At 37.4% G+C, this 18,264-nt stretch overlaps 5 protein-coding genes across 5 annotated transcripts in view; 3 read left to right on the top strand and 2 right to left on the bottom strand.

Annotated features, from left to right (window-relative positions):
* The first annotated feature begins 10,594 nt into the window (after nt 1-10,594).
* LOC104808694 lies at nt 10,595-12,207 on the top strand. Its single transcript, XM_010534444.2, has one exon. The coding sequence runs from the start codon at nt 10,676-10,678 to the stop codon at nt 12,092-12,094; it is 1,419 nt and encodes a 472-aa protein (XP_010532746.1). The 5' UTR covers nt 10,595-10,675; the 3' UTR covers nt 12,095-12,207.
* An 8-nt stretch (nt 12,208-12,215) lies between these two features.
* LOC104808685 lies at nt 12,216-13,783 on the bottom strand. The gene is given in 6 exon segments (XM_010534430.1): nt 12,216-12,609; nt 12,710-12,761; nt 12,763-12,810; nt 13,179-13,301; nt 13,612-13,674; nt 13,676-13,783. Coding segments are annotated over 6 exon segments (585 nt in total). The 5' UTR covers nt 13,705-13,783; the 3' UTR covers nt 12,216-12,339.
* An 81-nt stretch (nt 13,784-13,864) lies between these two features.
* Nucleotides 13,865-15,248, top strand: LOC104808670. The gene is made up of 3 exons (XM_010534410.1): nt 13,865-14,210; nt 14,603-14,676; nt 15,004-15,248. The coding sequence occupies exons 1-3, from the start codon at nt 13,950-13,952 to the stop codon at nt 15,089-15,091; spliced, it is 423 nt and encodes a 140-aa protein (XP_010532712.1). The 5' UTR covers nt 13,865-13,949; the 3' UTR covers nt 15,092-15,248.
* Nucleotides 15,249-15,651: 403 nt separating this feature from the next.
* On the top strand, nt 15,652-17,208 carry LOC104808661 (transmembrane emp24 domain-containing protein p24delta9). Its single transcript, XM_010534398.1, has 4 exons — nt 15,652-15,926; nt 16,031-16,240; nt 16,530-16,606; nt 16,704-17,208. Exons 1-4 carry the CDS (start codon nt 15,714-15,716, stop codon nt 16,846-16,848), a joined length of 645 nt encoding a protein of 214 aa, XP_010532700.1. The 5' UTR covers nt 15,652-15,713; the 3' UTR covers nt 16,849-17,208.
* A 160-nt stretch (nt 17,209-17,368) lies between these two features.
* Nucleotides 17,369-18,264, bottom strand: part of LOC104808654 (protein UXT homolog) — a 2,196-nt gene continuing 1,300 nt past the window's right edge. The window contains exons 5-7 of the mRNA XM_010534387.1: nt 18,113-18,220; nt 17,747-17,801; nt 17,369-17,608 (exon numbers count right to left, since the gene is read on the bottom strand). Coding sequence (XP_010532689.1) covers nt 17,540-17,608; nt 17,747-17,801; nt 18,113-18,220 — 232 coding nt within the window. The 3' untranslated portion in view covers nt 17,369-17,539. The remainder of the gene's footprint in view (nt 17,609-17,746; nt 17,802-18,112; nt 18,221-18,264) is intronic.

Genomic DNA, 18,264 nt, shown 5'->3' with positions numbered 1-18,264 from the left:
CCCGTTAAGGAACGCGGTCTTGACATCCATTTGCCATATCTCATAGTCGTAATATGCGGCTATGGCAAGTAGGATCCTGATGGACTTCAACATCACTACGGGCGAAAAGGTCTCATCATAGTCAATACCATGAATTTGACGGAATCCTTTCGCCACAAGTCGTGAGAGCATCCAACTCGAGAAGCATCGCCTCTTTCCATTGATCAGATTTAATAGCTTGGTGAAAAGAACGTGGCTCAGTTTCGGCGGTGATAGAAAGAGCAAAGGTGCGATACGCAGGGTTCAATTTGGAATAAGACAAACAAGAAGAAAGTGGGTATGGTGTCGAAGATATGTCTGGTGGTGGTTTATTATGGGTCAAAAAATAGCAATGGTAGTGGGCTAAGTAAGCTGGAGGTTTGGATGTGCGCTGCGACTTTCTGACATTCTCCGATGACACAACAACAGGAAGACAAGAAGAAGCAGAAGGTTCAACTGGGGGAACTATGTCCAGAGAACTATCTGAAACAGAACATGACTCAGAAGGAAGTGTCGTCGTTTTGTTCGAATCAGAGGACAAACGAGAACCAGAGGAAACATGAGTAGAATCGTAAAGAGAATAAGAAAGATGTCGACTGACAGGAAAAAAAAAAAGAGTCTGAGAAGAAATAGAATCTGAATGAAAAGGAAAAATACTTTCATGAAAAATGACATCACGAGACATAGAGACAGAATTCGTTTCCAAATCGAGTACCTTATAACCTTTGATACCCGAGGGATAACCAAGAAAGACATGAGGTGATGTCTCGTGATGTCATTTTTCATGAAAGTATTTTTCCTTTTCATTCAGATTCTATTTCTTCTCAGACTCTTTTTTTTTTTCCTGTCAGTCGACATCTTTCTTATTCTCTTTACGATTCTACTCATGTTTCCTCTGGTTCTCGTTTGTCCTCTGATTCGAACAAAACGACGACACTTCCTTCTGAGTCATGTTCTGTTTCAGATAGTTCTCTGGACATAGTTCCCCCAGTTGAACCTTCTGCTTCTTCTTGTCTTCCTGTTGTTGTGTCATCGGAGAATGTCAGAAAGTCGCAGCGCACATCCAAACCTCCAGCTTACTTAGCCCACTACCATTGCTATTTTTTGACCCATAATAAACCACCACCAGACATATCTTCGACACCATACCCACTTTCTTCTTGTTTGTCTTATTCCAAATTGAACCCTGCGTATCGCACCTTTGCTCTTTCTATCACCGCCGAAACTGAGCCACGTTCTTTTCACCAAGCTATTAAATCTGATCAATGGAAAGAGGCGATGCTTCTCGAGTTGGATGCTCTCACACGTACTCAGACTTGGCAGCTTTGTCCTCTTCCTCCCGGCAAACGACCTGTTGATTGTAGGTGGGTCTACAAGATTAAGCATAATTCCGATGGCTCGATCGAAAGGTATAAAGCTCGTTTGGTCGCTAAGGGTTACACACAATTGGAGGGTATCGATTATTTAGAAACTTTCAGTCCTGTTGCTAAACTAACGACTGTTAGAGTTATTCTGGCTTCGGCTTCATCTCAGAATTGGTTTCTTCATCAGATGGATGTCTCTAACGCTTTTCTAAATGGCGATCTTAGCGAGGAGATTTTCATGACTCTTCCTCCAGGATATTCTACACTTAAGGGGGAGCAGGTTCCACCAGATTTCGTCTGTAAACTTCAGAGATCTCTTTACGGATTGAAACAGGCTTCGCGGCAATGGAATCTGAAGCTGTCTCGAGTTTTGATCAGTGCTGGCTACCGTCAATCTCATGCTGACAGCTCTCTTTTCGTTCAGGTCTCTGCTTCAGGTTTTGCTGCTGTTCTTGTTTACGTCGACGATTTATTAATTACAGGGAATTCTGCCTCGATGATCTCTGATGTCAAGAGTCTTTTAGCTTGCAACTTTCAGCTCAAAGATCTCGGTGACTTGCGTTTCTTTCTGGGATTAGAGATTGCTCGTTCGAAACAGGGAGTTCATGTCTGTCAGCGTAAATACACGCTGGAACTCTTGGAAGATTTTGGGTTTCTTGGCTGTAAACCCGCCACCACTCCCATGGATGTCAGGGAGAAACTTTCAGCTGATTCCGGTGAGTTACTTGAGGATGCTTCACATTACAGACAGCTCATCGGCAAGCTTATATATCTTTCTTTGACACGCCCCGACATTAGTTTTGCTGTCCAAAAGCTCAGCCAATATATGTCGAGTCCTCGGACGACTCATCTTCAGGCTGCGCATCGGGTCCTTCGTTATTTGAAATCTGCTCCTTCGCAAGGTCTAATTTATTCCGCAGATTCTGATCTTCGATTGAGTGGCTATACAGATGCGGATTGGGCTTCATGCCCCGACTCGCGACGTTCCGTTACTGGTTTCTGCATCTTCTTAGGCTCTTCCCTTGTCTCATGGAAGTCTAAGAAACAGCAAATTGTCTCTCGCAGTAGCGCGGAGTCTGAATATCGAGCAATGGCGCAGACAACGTGTGAACTTGTTTGGCTCGATAGCTTGCTTCGTGACCTGCATATTCGATGTTCTCGCCCTATCACTCTATATTGTGATAGTCAATCCGCCATTCATATTGCTAATAATCCCGTTTATCACGAACGGACGAAACATATAGAGTTAGATTGCCACTATGTTCGTGATCAACTCAAGTCCGGTTTTCTCAAGCCTCTACATGTTTCGTCTCGAAATCAAGTTGCCGATGCTCTTACGAAGCCGTTACCGACTGATCAGTTTAGGGTGTTATTATCCAAGATGGGAATACATAATTTATATTCTCCATCTTGAGGGGGAGTATTAACGTATATTTTACGGATTTGTTTCTTTCCTTATTTATAGTAGTATTGTTGATATTTTTCTGTTGTAAGATAAGATTTCATTCTTATCTCTTGCTCTGTATATATATGGAAGCGTACAAAGTGAATAAAGTATCACAAATTTCCCCTTTACTTTTCTAAACGTATTACAGTACTCGAACGCATTGTATTCAATGCATATCAGAATTTATTTTCTCGATGCACAAGGAAAAATGCGAGTCAAATATATACCAACCATAATACATTAAATACCATAATTCCACTCGGTTCTAAGATTTTGAGACATATTCTTTGCACCAAATTTTGATTATTTGTCTGGTTAAATTGTTTTCTCGACGATAATACATTTATTTGAAACGAATTATTGATATAAAAAACGTGAAACCGTTATTTTTAAAAGTATTTTCGGTGGATTGAATCGAATTTATGTATAGAAATTAATATAAAAAATATTTATTTGATATTTCTAAGTGTTTTTTAATTTTGGTTGGTTACACAAAGCATGAATTTAAGACACAAAGTTGTATAGGTTTCACGAGACATCAAACTCAATGAGACCGAAGTGACCCACTTGGATTTCAAGTTGAATTTTCATCGTCTTTTCGTTATTTTTTTTTACTTTGTAATAATATTATTTTTGTAACATTTTCTCGGCGATTTTGGCCGGTTTATATCCGGTTATGTATACTTGGTTTGGTTTAGCGCCGTTATTGCTCGGTTTAATATTTGATTGTGTTCATCATCCTCATATGTATCAATTATCGTTGCCACGATAATCAGTAAATATTCGGCAATATTTTCGTTTAATGTAATTAATATTTCGATGGAAGAATTTTACTTCTCCCTTGTTTTATACTTTTTAAATACCCATTGTTATATTTAAAAATGTATATAGTTGATATATTTTTTCTGTTTAAATTAGAATGCATATATTAATTTATTATAAACTCTTTGGTAAGATTTTTCTTTGTAAATTGAATTATAACCTCGATTTATTTTTATACAACAATGTAAAATAATAATCTTGTAGGCATTTTTTTTCTTGCAGATAAATTCCGTAAGAAACATCCCTTTGGATCAGTTTAAAATCGAATATACAAAGTATAATTAATCGTATTTTTTAATTAATTAGAGAAATAAACGTATTTTTCAACATTGATGACACAGGAGTCGATGATTATTATTACTTTGATGGATTCCCCCATATGAGATGGTATGTATCAAACCAAAAGTCACCATCGTGTGGTAGGTATAGTTATTTGGTCAGACATAAAGGGTTAAAATATCCAAAATACCCTTTTTTAAATATATTTCTATACATTCTCTGTGATCATGTGATCATATGACCAAAATAATTGTATGGTCACATTAGTTATAACGTTAAATTTTTGATGATTTCACCAAATGATTAGTGTGATATGTAAGATATGATCATGATGGTTTGATGTGATCACCATAAATTTAACGTTATGACCAATATGACTGACCATCATATGATTATATAGTTATTTTGGTCACATAATCACATTTGGAAGGAGGATATGTATAGAGGTAGGTTTAGTAAAAAGAGAGTATTTTGAATAATACTCCATCCACACAAATTGGAATTTACAAGTCGCAATCGACATATAATCCAAATATAATTAATTTAAATGATTGTTAATACGTATGCTAACAATATTTCTACGCAAATATATTTGTATGATTAATTAACGTGATGCTAACTGTAGTCTAATCGCCTATCGTTGTCGATTAATGGGTTTTCCGATACTATTGTAACTACTATTGTAAAGAAATCAAAATCCAATTATATATATATATATATATATATATATATATACACACATGAATTTAATATGTGACAATGTGGTCACTAAAGCGGTCAAATGAAAATATATGAAATCGAAATCCACGTGCTTTGGTGGGTCTTAAAATGGGGGATTTACAAAAATGACTTTAAATGTCATTTTTACTTCACGTGATAACCCTCACTTTGGAAAAAAAAAAGACAACATCATGTGATAACCTTGTAATAATATACTTCCAAAAATACCCTTCATTTTTTATTTATTATTAAATTTTAAAAAATAAATTTCAACTCTCTCTCCTCTTCCTCCTCTCTCTCTCCTCGTCCGCTTTTTCTTCTCTCTCGTTCAGTAGTCTTCACACTCTCTTCATCTCTACTCTTTTTTTAGCTAATTTGTTGCGAAAAAACAACATTAAGCTTGGGCATTTAATCGATTCAACATAAATCTGAATAAAAGGTAAGTATTGTTTCTAAATTTTGTTATTAAGTTTGGACATTTGTGATTTATTATTTTATCATTTTTATATTTAATCCATATAAATATGTTTGAAACAAAAATGACATATACAAAAATGACATATATATGAATATGTTATTCAAACTGGTTGAAATCATTATATTTGTGAAATTCGTTAAAATGGGAGAATTCAGAAAACTGGTAACATATACATGTCGAAATGGTGAGACTGGTCATACTCCTAACTGGTCATACTTGTCAAAATTGGTCAAACTGGTCATATTCGTGAAATTGGTCAAAATGGTCATACTCATCAAACCTGTGACATTTTTCAAGTGTATCATTTTATCACATTTTGTGTTTATTTTATACAGGTATAATGGATGCAACTAATGAGAGGATGATGATTATTTATTATAAATCTGATGGCAAGTGGGTAGTAAAATCGATCGGAGCATATGAATGGGAAGGAAAGAAGAATACATGTTCGATAGGTTCAGCCAACATATCATTGTCATAAGATCATGCGGGTGGAATGTATTTCGATTTGTATTTGGTATGACTGGTTTGACCAGAATATGACCGTCTCGACGATTTTGGTAAACGAGTTTTACTACCCACTTGCCATCAGATTTATAATAAATAATCATCATCCTCTCATTAGTTGCATCCATTATACCTGTATAAAATAAACACAAAATGTGATAAAATGATACACTTGAAAAATGTCACAGGTTTGATGAGTATGACCATTTTGACCAATTTCACGAATATGACCAGTTTGACCAATTTTGACAAGTATGACCAGTTAGGAGTATGACCAGTCTCACCATTTCGACATGTATATGTTACCAGTTTTCTGAATTCTCCCATTTTAACGAATTTCACAAATATAATGATTTTGAAAGAGTACATTAAACCCACATAATCATATGATAATATGGTCAAAGTAGAGATATCAAATACAAATACGGAAATACGAATTTAAAAGTACATTACACCTACATAATCAAACTCGTTTACCAAAATCGTCGAGACGGTTATATTCTGGTCAAACCATCATACCAAATACATTCAAATCGATGAATCTCGCAATTTCAAATAGGTCTGACCGTCTGACCATAGTATGACCATATGACCGTCTGACCGTTTGACCATTCGGGTACGAAAAAAAGACCTAAATTAAATTCAAACGATTAGAAAAGTTGTATAAGGGATATAAGAATATTTTTTCATCGTTTTGGAGTTCTAATTTTGTATGGAGAAAAAAAATCTATCAACATAAGTCAATTGTGTCCAATGTGTTACACAAACACTACTACTAGTTTAGGTCTTCTTTGGAAAGAGTTACTTTGACATCAAAAAAAGATGTTCAGTTCATATTGCTACGACCGATTTCAACTAGAGAAATCGATCATACGAGATAATTATTACGATGTTAACACTTTCAAACCGATGAATCTCGCAATTTCGAATAGGTCTGACCGTCTGACCATAGTATGACCATATGACCGTCTGACCGTCTGACCATTCGGGTACGAAAAAAAGACCTAAATTAAATTCAAACGATTAGAAAAGTTGTATAAAGGTTATAAGAATACTTTTTCATCGTGTTGGAATTCTAATTTCGTGTGGAGAAAAAAAATCTACCAACATAAGTCAATTGTGTCCAATGTGTTACACAAACACTACTACTAGTTTAGGTCTTCTTTGGAAAGAGTTACTTTGACATCAAAAAAAGATGTTCAGTTCATATATTGCTACGACCGATTTCAACTAGAGAAATCGATCATACGAGATAATTATTACGATGTTAACACTTTCAAACCTTTCGAATAGGTCTGACCATCTGACCATGGTATGCTAACACCTTCATTGCTATATATTTGAAGAACACTTCGAAATCCCTGAAAAAATGGCTCGTGTGACTACATTATGACAGGTATGACCAATTACAAATTGGTCATACTAATCACAAACTGGTCAGACCAATTCAATTTGTCAGACCAATTCAATTAGTCAGACCAATCCAACTGGTGACACTATAAAAGAAATCACCAAATTAATATGTATCTTTGAGGTATCGCCAATCTGTTTATACACCTTTGCATATTAAAGGATTAAAAAAGTTGTATAAAGGTTATAAGAATACTTTTTCATCGTGTTGGAATTCTAATTTCGTGTGGAGAAAAAAAATCTACCAACATAAGTCAATTGTGTCCAATGTGTTGCACAAACACTACTACTAGTTTAGGTCTTCTTTGGAAAGAGTTACTTTGACATCAAAAAAAGATGTTCAGTTCATATTGCTACTACCGATTTCAACTAGAGAAATCGATCATACGAGATAATTATTACGATGTTAACACTTTCAAATCGATGAATCTCGCAATTTCAAATAGGTCTGACCGTCTGACCATAGTATGACCATATGACCGTCTGACCGTCTGACCATTCGGGTACGAAAAAAAGACCTAAATTAAATTCTTCTATGGTAACTTTTGAAGTTCCGAATATTCTTTTCCGAAATTCACTTCCCTTACATTTAGTCCAGTCCTCCGAATAGTTGTTAAAATTTAAGTCGGAGATAATGGCATGTTCCTGGATCGAGTATCTGATGGGCACGCCATTTACAACAAACCAAAACTCTTTTTCCTCTCCTTCCAACCTTAATGCACGGTGTTGAATATCCTTGAAAGCGTACACAAAAGGGACCTGCAACAATTAGATTAACTCTCATGATCAGTTTTATTATATTACAATTACGAAACAGACTATGATTACAATAAATCTGGTCATACCAGTGAAGTATGACCACTTCACGGGTCTGACATTTAACCGGTCTGACCATTTCGCTCGTCTGACCACATCACGGGTCTGACCACTTCACTGGTCTACCCACTTCACGAGTCTGACCATTTCACGGGTCTAACCAGACTTCACTGGTCTGCCCACTTTACGGGTCTGACCATTTCACGGGTCTGACCACTTCACTGGTCTGTCCACTTCACGGGTCTGACCATTTCAAGGGTCTGACCACTTCACTGGTTTCTCCACTGCACGGGTCTGACCATTTCACTGGTCTGACCATTTCATTGGTCTACCCATTTCATGGGTCTGACTAATTCGAGTAATATAACCGTCTGACCAAAAAATTCGACTTTCATTAACTATCTTTCTGAAAATCTCTATTTTTCACCTAAAACCCTAATTTTTCTAACCCAAACGACTCGAACATTACTCTATTGGAGTTTAAACCCGAAACAAACACATAAACACAAAGACAAAGAGAGGACGAACGACGCAATCAATTTTTTCGGTGAGTGTACCATACCTGTAGATCTTCTGAAGTAGAAACCGAAGCAGTAACCGAAGGAGAAGCCAAAGATGAAGCCATTTGTGCCGACAGAAGACGATTTTGTAAGAAGAACCCGAGAGATTTGCGCGATTGAAGAAAGAAACCGGATGAGAGGAGAAGACGTTCGTCCGTTGTTTGTTTGAAAATTTGGAAACACAGAGAGTTGTTGTCGTTTCCTGCTTTCCATTGAGTTGCCACGTATTCAATATTTTAAGGGCAAATTAGTCTTTTTATCATTTTAGATTTTTTTTTTAAAACCCTAAACCTAGAGGGTCATGTCGTGAAGTCCAAATCGACAAGTTGGGTTATTTTTGCAATTTTGCCTCTTAAAATGCCCGTAATCTTCAGGGCCGGTTTAGAAGACCGTATTAATGTCTTGTCCTCAGTCCTTCTACCGGTTTAAGTCGCTAAGCCACCTCTCAACCAACAACCGAAAAAAATAAACACCGTATATATATGTTCTAGAAATCATCCTATTTCACCGCATATATATGTTCTAGAAATCATCCTATTTCATGTGATATTATTATTTTTAATAGGAAAAATCGCCATAAAATACCTATATTTTTTTCTATTCTTAATTTAATATCTATATTTTTTAATTACTAAATAATATCTGTATAATTGGTTTTCCCCCAAATAAATTTTATATTTTTAAATTATTGGCAAAAAAATACATACTGTCAAATAACCGTCACTTAGACAAACGAAAATACTACGTGGCGACAAAATTCTCAATAATAATTAATTATTGTCATATCATCGTCACATTAGAAATTAAATAAATAATAAATAATTAATAAATTAAATAATAATAATAATTAATTAATAAAATAAAAAATTATAAAAATAAATAATAAAAAATATATACACATACATATATATGTATATATGTATATATACATACGTATATAAATATATACATACACACGTATATATATATATATATAAATACATATATATATACATATACATACATACATATACATATATACACACGTATATATATACATACATATAAATACATACACATATATAAATATATATATATATATATGTAAATGTATATATATGTATATGTATATATGTATAAATATATATATGTATATTTTTATATATGTATTAATATATATATATGTGTATTTATATGTATATATTATGTATATATGTATATATATGTATGGATGTGTATATATATATATGTATATATATTATGTATGTATATGTATATTATTATTATTTTTTATTTTATTAATTTATTATCATTATTAATTTATTTATTATTTATTAATTTTTTATTTAATTTTTTATATAGTGATGATATGGCGGGGGGATCAGGAGTTGAAAATTTTTATCGCCATATAGGATTTATGTTTGTCTACGTGGCGGTTATTTGACGGTAGATATTTTTTGGTTAATAATTTAAAATTATAGAATTTATTTGGGGAAAAACCAATTGTATATATATTATTAAGTAATTAAAAAAGTATATGTATTAAATTGAGATCTGAAAAAAGTATAAGTATTTTGCGACTATTCTCTCTTCTTTTTAATAATATAAGTGTTTTTATATCCAAATATCTTACATGAAAATTAATTGTAAACATCTTACATAAAAATTCCTTCGAAAATAATATCCAATTAAGAATATATATATACCGACAGGCCGCTGGCCCAAATTTTATACCGGTTTACTGTTAGATCTACGAACCGGATTTAACCGGATATCTTATAACCCGTACCTAAAACATTTTTCATGCCTGCTAAATTTTTGAAATTTAATGTATTCATTTTAGTCTGCAAATATAATTAACAAGTACATAGTCATGATATGTTCTAACTGTTAAAAGGTAACTAATTTTTATATAGTCAAATTTCATCGTAAAATTAGACTGGTAGGTGAATAAGATGATTGTCTGACACATAAATAAAAATTTACATATACGAAATCATTTAATAGATATATAGTTGACAGTTAATTAAATTTGTTTTACCGAGATTTATAACTGAATATTAATTCCATTTGTTGAAAATTTCATATTGTTTCACGTAAAAAATTGCAACTTTAGAAATTAGGACAATCTTTTAATTATAAAAAATTGAGCATTTAACTTCAGCAAAGAGAAATGTGTCAACTTCCCATTGGTGAGCCATCCAACAAGAAATCCAAGGTCCATCTCATTTCGTCTCCCCTGAACTCAATCGAAACAGAATCTCCGCTTTCCGCCATGGAAGCTGCTACTGCTCCAGCGACGAAAGCCGCCAACTTTCCTGCATTTCGTTTCACTGTCACTTCTCCACGAACGATTCCACGACCAAAATCGGCTTTTCTCTCCCTCAAAAGCCCTACCGATCGGAACAAACGCTCTTCTCTTCTCTCGCTCGCGAGATGCTTCGCTAAACCCATCACAGAAAATGGAGAATCAGATCAAAATTCGACCTTCGTATCAAAACCAGAGTGCCCATCATCACTTTCGTCTCCAGCTCCGACCTCATCTTCTCCGACAGGTTTGGTTCTGGGTCTGGCCCTCTCTGCGGATTCTTGGGACAGCGACGAGATAGGGTCACCTGTCGTGAAGAGATTTCTAAGTGACGATGAAGAGAGATGGTACATGTGGTACCGCGGGAGTTCCAAGCTCAATCCAGCTTCCGATTGTGTCGGATTAGCAGTTTCGAGCAATGGGATTCACTGGGAGAGAGGGGAAGGGAGGGTTGAGTCGATCGGCGATGTGGGCTTGGTCATGAGCTGTTGCAAAGATTGGTGGGTGTTTGATACGGAAAACGTTCGACCAGGTGAAGTTGTAATAATGTCGAGTACCAAAGTCAGAGCTAACAGCTCTGTTTATTGGATGTATTACACTGGTTACTCGTCTGAGAAAGTGGAGTTTCATCTTCAGGGTCTTCCTTTTGGGTTGAAAAATCCAGAAAGATTCGGTCTTTGTAATGGCGAGGGAGGAAAAGTTGAGGTTTTTAGGTCACTTCCTGGATTAGCAATAAGCCAAGATGGTCGGAATTGGGCTAGAATCGAAGGCGAGCATCACAGTGGGGCATTGTTTGATGTTGGGTCCGAACAAGATTGGGACTTTCTATTCATTGCCTCCCCACACGTGGTTTTCCACGGAGATGGTGACCTAAGAATGTATTACCATTCATTCGACGCGAAAATAGGCGAGTTCTGCATAGGCATTGCGAGATCTAGAGACGGAATCAAATGGGTGAAACTGGGAAAGATCATCGGAGGAAGAGGAAGAAAAGACGAAAAGGATGGGTCTTTTTGGTTCGACGAACTCGGGGGGATAAATCCTTGTGTATCAAGAAACAAGAGAGATGGGAGCTATGTGATGGTGTACGAAGGAGTCGATCGAGATGGGAAGAGGAGTATCGGTTTAGCGGTTTCAGAAGATGGACTGAAGGACTGGAAAGGGGTACAGGATAAGGCAGTGCTCGAGGCGGCTGAAGGCAGTGCATGGGACAACGAGGGAGTCGGGTCACCTTGTCTGGTTCAGATGGAAGGAGATTCAGATCATCGATGGAGATTGTATTACAGAGGTATTGGTAATGGAGGAAAAACCGGGATCGGTATGGCAATCTCTGAAGGGAGTGACATCAGTAGGTTCAGAAGACAGACAGGAGGAATTCACTTGTGAGACACAAAGAACAGAAGTCCTTTGCTTTGATGATACTGTTGAACTTTGGTATGTTCTGTAAACCGGTCTGTTGAGAATGTGTTGGTTTAGCTTAACCAAAGCTCTTGAATGTAGACTTTGCTGAACCAAACTGAACCAACTTTTGCTAAACCGGACTGAAATCAATTACACAGTAAACCGGAAACCAGAAACTCAAAACATAAATGAAGAAACATTGTCCTACCCAAGTGAGAGAATCAGGATCTTTATTCATTCATCCAGTTACTCTTACCAGCAGCTCCTCCTCCAGTTCCATCATGCAACAACAGCTCTCTCTGCTGTTTCAGCTGATTAACCAGCTTCCGTAAGTTTGGAATTTGGAAACGTTCCTTCACGTATTTCCTCTCCGGAGCTTGTATCCCTTTCACGGCACTCGGGTACGGTCTAGGTGGAGGTTTCTTCCCCTGCATTTTCGCAAGTTCCTTCAGTCGTCTGTATGCCTTCTTCTTTGCCTTTTTCTCCGAGCTGTATTCCATCTGAAAACAACAACGGGAATAGTGGAGGGTTAGAACTAAACTCTAACCGTTTTTCCTTTTGTTTATCGATCAAGAACCATGAAAAGAATGAAATAGGTACATCAGCCACAGCCATGGCTTCTTCTTCGCTAACGCCATGTTCCTTCAATACGCACTCGCATTCCAAATACACGTGCTGGTTCTGGAACACATGACGCGATCCTGTGGAGATGAATAATGTCAAGACACTATATACAAAACACAGAACCTGATACATAAGCAGGCAATGCTGAGAAGCAGAAAGGCGAGGGAGCTAGATAGATATGGCTACCTGACTCTAAATAACCGCAGATGCAAAATCAAAACCCGATTCCTTCGAATATAACAGTTCTTGGGATATACGGTAACATGGATAACGCTTGAAAAATCGGGCATAATATAGAAAAAACGAAATCTTTTCTCATCACCTGTTTACCCTTTCAAACACAAAAGGATTGTTCAAACTACACTATTAGAACCTCATGAAGATTGAAAAGCCATAACAAAACAATGGAGATGGAACAAACATATAAGAGTGGAAAGAGATTTACTTGATGGGGTCTTCATATTTTGACTCAGGATACTCGCTGTAGAATTTCCGCACGTGCATATCCTCTGGGAGAACGATCTTCTTGATTTTCCCTTCAGATCGAGGAAACACTGGAGGGGGTGAACTGCAAATCCAACAATCAACAATATTTAATGTCAGCAACAAACATGAATGCGCAACTCAAAAGCAGATCTGATTTCCAGCAACATCGCCGTATAGAACAGAACATAAACCCTGAACCCTGTTTCTAAATATCCAAAATCATAACATACAGATGCAAAAGTCTCAAACTTTTCATACAAAATCCGTTTGGTTGCAAACAAAACGGATACCCATAAGCGCATTATGCAAACTAAACCGAAATTATGCAATTTCGAGCAGATAAATCGACCTAAATCACTTCATTCTCTTGAAATGTGAGAGAGAGAGAGTACGCTTCCATGGCTTTGAGCCATAAAGGCTCTCGTGTAACCAAGCCACCGACAAGCTTCCTGGTCTGAAAGCAAATCTCCTTTCATCCACGACATGGCCGCTGCTTATGCTACCTTGCAGGGTCTGAATTTTTCTCCAAGAAGCAAGAAAAACCCAAGAACTTAAAACGACACCGTATGTCGTATCACGGTTTTGTCATTTGGTTCGGTTTTCCGTTATGTACTTTTGGTCTTAAATCAAACCGATAACCGAACGCAGAACCGTAAAACAGGCTCTGAACCCTATTCGCTGGTGGGATCATCGTCCTCCGTCGGCTGTAGCATTGAAGAACAGTATCATCATGGCGTTGAGACTGGCGACCATTAAACGCGCCGCGGTTGATTCGGGCCGTATGATGGGGTGCCGAAGCTGGAGCCACGTTGCTGCGATGCCACCTCCCATGGGCGGCGCCTTCGATCTTCCCGTCGCATCCACGCCGTTGGGTCTGCCGGAGTTCGATCAGAATCCATCGGATTCTTTCGGAGATAAGGCTACTGGGTTCGGGTTGCCGAGTTTCTCTTTCGGTGGATCCATGGAGCTCATGGCTGTCCCCAAGAAGAAGGTTGTGGAACCATCAATCTCCTAATTGCTTGTCGCCTTTCGTTTTTCGTTTCGCAGATTAAAGTTTCAGCCTTTTGATGTTTAAGATTGTTAAGGGATCTGGGTTTTGATCTCTTGATCGAATAGGGCTCTATCTGTTTGTCTGGAATCACTTCGAAACAGAGGCAAAGCTCATTGTTGTCTCTCTGTCAGTGTTTTAGGCTTTCAATCTGTATATCATTTAACTGCTTAGTTTTGGATAAGGATGCAAGTGAAGAAGTCTTCTGTGTAATTAGCTGTAGAAAGGGTTCTCTTGCATTTGACCGAGAGGATCGAAATTGAACTCGGCCTATTCTGTATGAGCTATGTCGACAATGTAGGGTTAACGGAAGCTTTCTTTTTGAAATCATGCAGGTTTCTCGCCACAAGAGAGGAATAAGAAACGGGCCAAAGGCTCTTAAACCTACTCCTGTCATCATTCGTTGCAGGTACCAGGAGAAGATCTGTTTCCTCTTGTCTCATACTAGTGTTGGTAGTTCTATTTGCTGCAGAAGGAGTGAACAATAGAATCTTGGTAATTGAATGTTTATGTTCCTTTTATCATCTCTCCTGATAGAAACTTGGAGTCTCCTCCAACTGGAACTGAAAACCCGGAAATCTACTTTGTTGTGATCTTCATTGTGGACAGCACATGAGATGATTGATGACTTGGTTGTGGTCCTAAAATCTTCTTCTGAAGAAAGCCTTGTATATGCATATGCATATGCCAATATATATGTATATACATACATATGTGTTGTCTTTGTTTATTACAGGAGTTGTGGGAGAGTGAAGCTGCCACATTTCTACTGCTGCAGTGGTGACAGGGGAAGCTCTGATGGGCAAAGCAATGTGAACAACTGAATATCAGTACTCTCTCTCAGTCATATGTTGCAGAGTTGTGTCGTGTTTTTAATAACATATCTTATAATACGTTTCACTTGGTAACTCGTCGTCGCAAAACTTGTGATTTCATGTAAACAATTATGGGCACTTATATTAGATTCAGCAGTTGCATGCATTACCAAAGTATGTATATATTATTATTTTGTGTCACGTTATAACTAGATAATTTGGTTAGTTATTTGTTCGAGGAATACAGGGTTTCATCTCGAACAATTTATATGATTTTCAATTTCTAAAAACAATATAATTCTCGTGCTTTTACATTTGATAGAAAGAATTTACTTGTTATTTTGCTAGTATCTAACATAGGAAATTAAGGAAAAATAAAAAGAAAAACCATAAGAATAAATCCATATTTAGTGGAAAAGATAAATTCCATAATGAGTACATCACGGCCCATATGGCCCAATTCAGAAGGGCCGATAATTCTCTCGTTAGCCCAATAAAGTGAAGAAACTGAAATCTCTGAATCCTCGGTTACGTGATGTAACCAATGATGTACAGACACGTGTCACAAGTTCCTTCACGTATATACGAACGAAGGAAGATCTCTCCCTCTCTTGTTTCTCTGGAATTTGCGATGATTCTCCGATCGGGAAAGCTATGGACGGTTCTGGTGATTGTCGGAATGTTGTCGCGTGTATCGCATTCGCTGCACTTCGATCTGCAATCGGGTCGGACAAAGTGTATAACCGAGGACATCAAGAGCAATTCGATGACTGTCGGAAAATACACTGTCGTTAACCCTAACGAAGGCCATCCTTCGCCACCGTCGCACAAGGTCTCGATCAGGGTACGCGCCTCCGTTCGATTCTCTCCCTTTTTATTTGGATTTCTTTTTTCCGAGTTTATTTTTGGAAACTATAATGCGTATATACAATGCAACTGTATGTATAGGTGACGTCGAGCTACGGGAACACGTACCACCACGCGGAGAAAGTGGAATCTGGGCAGTTCGCGTTCACGGCGGTGGAGGCAGGGGATTACACGGCGTGCTTCTCGGCCGTCGATCACAAGCCGGAGGTGACGCTCAGCATTGATTTCGAATGGAGGACTGGTGTTCATGCCAAGAACTGGGGTACTGTCGCTAAGAAGAGCCAAGTCGAAGTGAGTTTAGCATTTCCTCTTCCCTTCCTTTGGAAAAGATTACACACCCATTTGTGCATTGGGGACCCTGTGATCTTTCTGGTAGTCAGATTTTGGTATGTGGATGTTTACTGATCAACTGGGGAACGAAATTGTTCAAAAAGCTGGAATCTTTTGTTAGTTTCTTTTGATAGAATTGGGAAAGATTTAATATGGGGACCATGAGAGCGGACATCTGTGGGAATTCAATGTCTCTTTGGAGATAGAATTAGTTGCTGACGCTATTGTTATTGATACTGTGTGTCACCAGGTCATGGAATTTGAGGTAAAGAAACTGCTTGAAACTGTCAACTCGATTCATGAAGAGATGTTTTATCTTAGAGAAAGGTAAGGAAACTCATGGCCGTCTTTCATTCAAGTCTTAGACATGTTTCTCTGCATGGCTGTGGTATTGTATCATAACATGGGTCGGTTCCCTTTTCAGGGAAGAAGAGATGCAGGACCTGAACCGAGCCACAAACACGAAAATGGCATGGTTAGGGTTCCTTTCGCTTTTCGTCTGCTTGGGAGTGGCCGGGATGCAATTTTGGCACTTGAAGACGTTTTTCGAGAAAAAGAAAGTCATCTGACTGACACAGTCTTCTTCTTCTTCTTCCTCTTTCCTCTTCTATTCCCTGGGCTTTGTACATTAGATCAGCGGGGATATACTTATGGAGCTCTGTTGGCCTTTCGCAGCGTCAGACGGCAGCAAAAAAAACATTTTTTTTGCTTCACGGAGTGTTTCCTTTAGATTATTGATCCTTTGGCAGGAGATGCTTTGATAGTTCATAATTTGTGTCTTTTTTCTATAGACAAGAATCAGACAGCAGATGAAAGAGTTTTCTTTGAATGTGCCCTGAGAGTTCTCTTTTAGGCTGATTGATCCAAAGTCTCCGACTTTTGGATGGATTGACCTTCCCCAGATGATAAATTACAGATCTTTCAGACAATCAAGTTCCAAATTTTATGTTACGAATGCAAACATGTGATTTATCAGTTGAAAGACAGAAACATGATGAAGTAGCCCTTGGGTTGTAGGTCCAAGTCAATCCTTCAATGTTCTGTGCATATATCTAGCAGTAACTAATCGAGCGAAATAACAATATTAGATAATTTGAAATTAAACACCATCATTATAACATAAATAATCACCAAAAACTCCAGTAGTTTTCAAATGTTCATCGAGAGACTTCAAAAGAAGAAGGCATATGAAATAATTATTATAATGAATAATAACACAACAAAGAAGGCAATAATTTGTAACAATGAAGCCAACAACTATTAAAATACACGTTGCGGTGTCGGATTCTCTTCTGGAAGATTGAGTATTTGCTGAATCTGGTAATGAGCCTGCGTGAGAAACGCGTAAAGTTAGGGTCTTTCGTGAACATTACAACACAATAACTGATTATATATATATATATATGTGTGTGTGTATATGCAGGGTTCCTACAAAGCGTGATATAACGATTTACAAACAATACTTACCAGTTTGATGTGCCCTTTAATCTTGGCTATAACACCTGTTATCTCCTTTAGTTGTCTGCAAAAGACAACCACCAGCATGGCTCGACATCATAAGTTCAGTTACTCTAGCAAGAACACTAAGTTCAAACCATACAGCTCAACTCCCCACTATCAATAAATATCATAGAATTCAAAAAAGCCTCTGCCTTTTTCTTTCTTTGCGTGATTTCAACCAAAGCCCACATCTATACGATTATATACGTTTATTGCCAGATCACTCAACATTCTGTATTCAAGTGCTTGAAGGTTTAAAAAGGCAATTATCAGAGTTTAAAAGACTTCCAGAAAGCCAGTAGCTTATGTGGATCAAAGGCAAAGAGATCATACTTCTTGAGGCTTTCCTCTCTCTGTGAAATATAGTCAAGAGCTTCCTGACGGGTGAACTCCACATAAAATCCGAGTCCAACATCCACGAATACACGCTGAGTATCCGGCCTGAAAGTCATACATGCACACGCATCATGGATTAATAAAATCGG

This window comes from Tarenaya hassleriana, unplaced genomic scaffold (assembly GCF_000463585.1).
Source record: "Tarenaya hassleriana unplaced genomic scaffold, ASM46358v1 Cleome1, whole genome shotgun sequence".
In the NCBI taxonomy this organism is placed as follows: Eukaryota; Viridiplantae; Streptophyta; class Magnoliopsida; order Brassicales; family Cleomaceae; genus Tarenaya; species Tarenaya hassleriana.
Note: the sequence above shows the minus strand (reverse complement) of the source record. Positions and strands in the feature narration are given on the sequence as shown.

Bases quoted from the DNA above. Each gene is read 5' to 3' on its own strand.
- LOC104808661 (XM_010534398.1), top strand. From the start codon at position 15,714: ATGATTCTCCGATCGGGAAAGCTATGGACGGTTCTGGTGATTGTCGGA. The intron at 16,241-16,529 runs GTGAGTTTAGCA...GTGTGTCACCAG, and splicing joins CTAAGAAGAGCCAAGTCGAA to GTCATGGAATTTGAGGTAAA. The intron at 16,607-16,703 runs GTAAGGAAACTC...TTCCCTTTTCAG, and splicing joins ATGTTTTATCTTAGAGAAAG to GGAAGAAGAGATGCAGGACC.
- LOC104808670 (XM_010534410.1), top strand. From the start codon at position 13,950: ATGGCGTTGAGACTGGCGACCATTAAACGCGCCGCGGTTGATTCGGGC. The intron at 14,211-14,602 runs GTTGTGGAACCA...GAAATCATGCAG, and splicing joins TGGCTGTCCCCAAGAAGAAG to GTTTCTCGCCACAAGAGAGG. The intron at 14,677-15,003 runs GTACCAGGAGAA...TGTTTATTACAG, and splicing joins CCTGTCATCATTCGTTGCAG to GAGTTGTGGGAGAGTGAAGC.
- LOC104808694 (XM_010534444.2), top strand. From the start codon at position 10,676: ATGGAAGCTGCTACTGCTCCAGCGACGAAAGCCGCCAACTTTCCTGCA.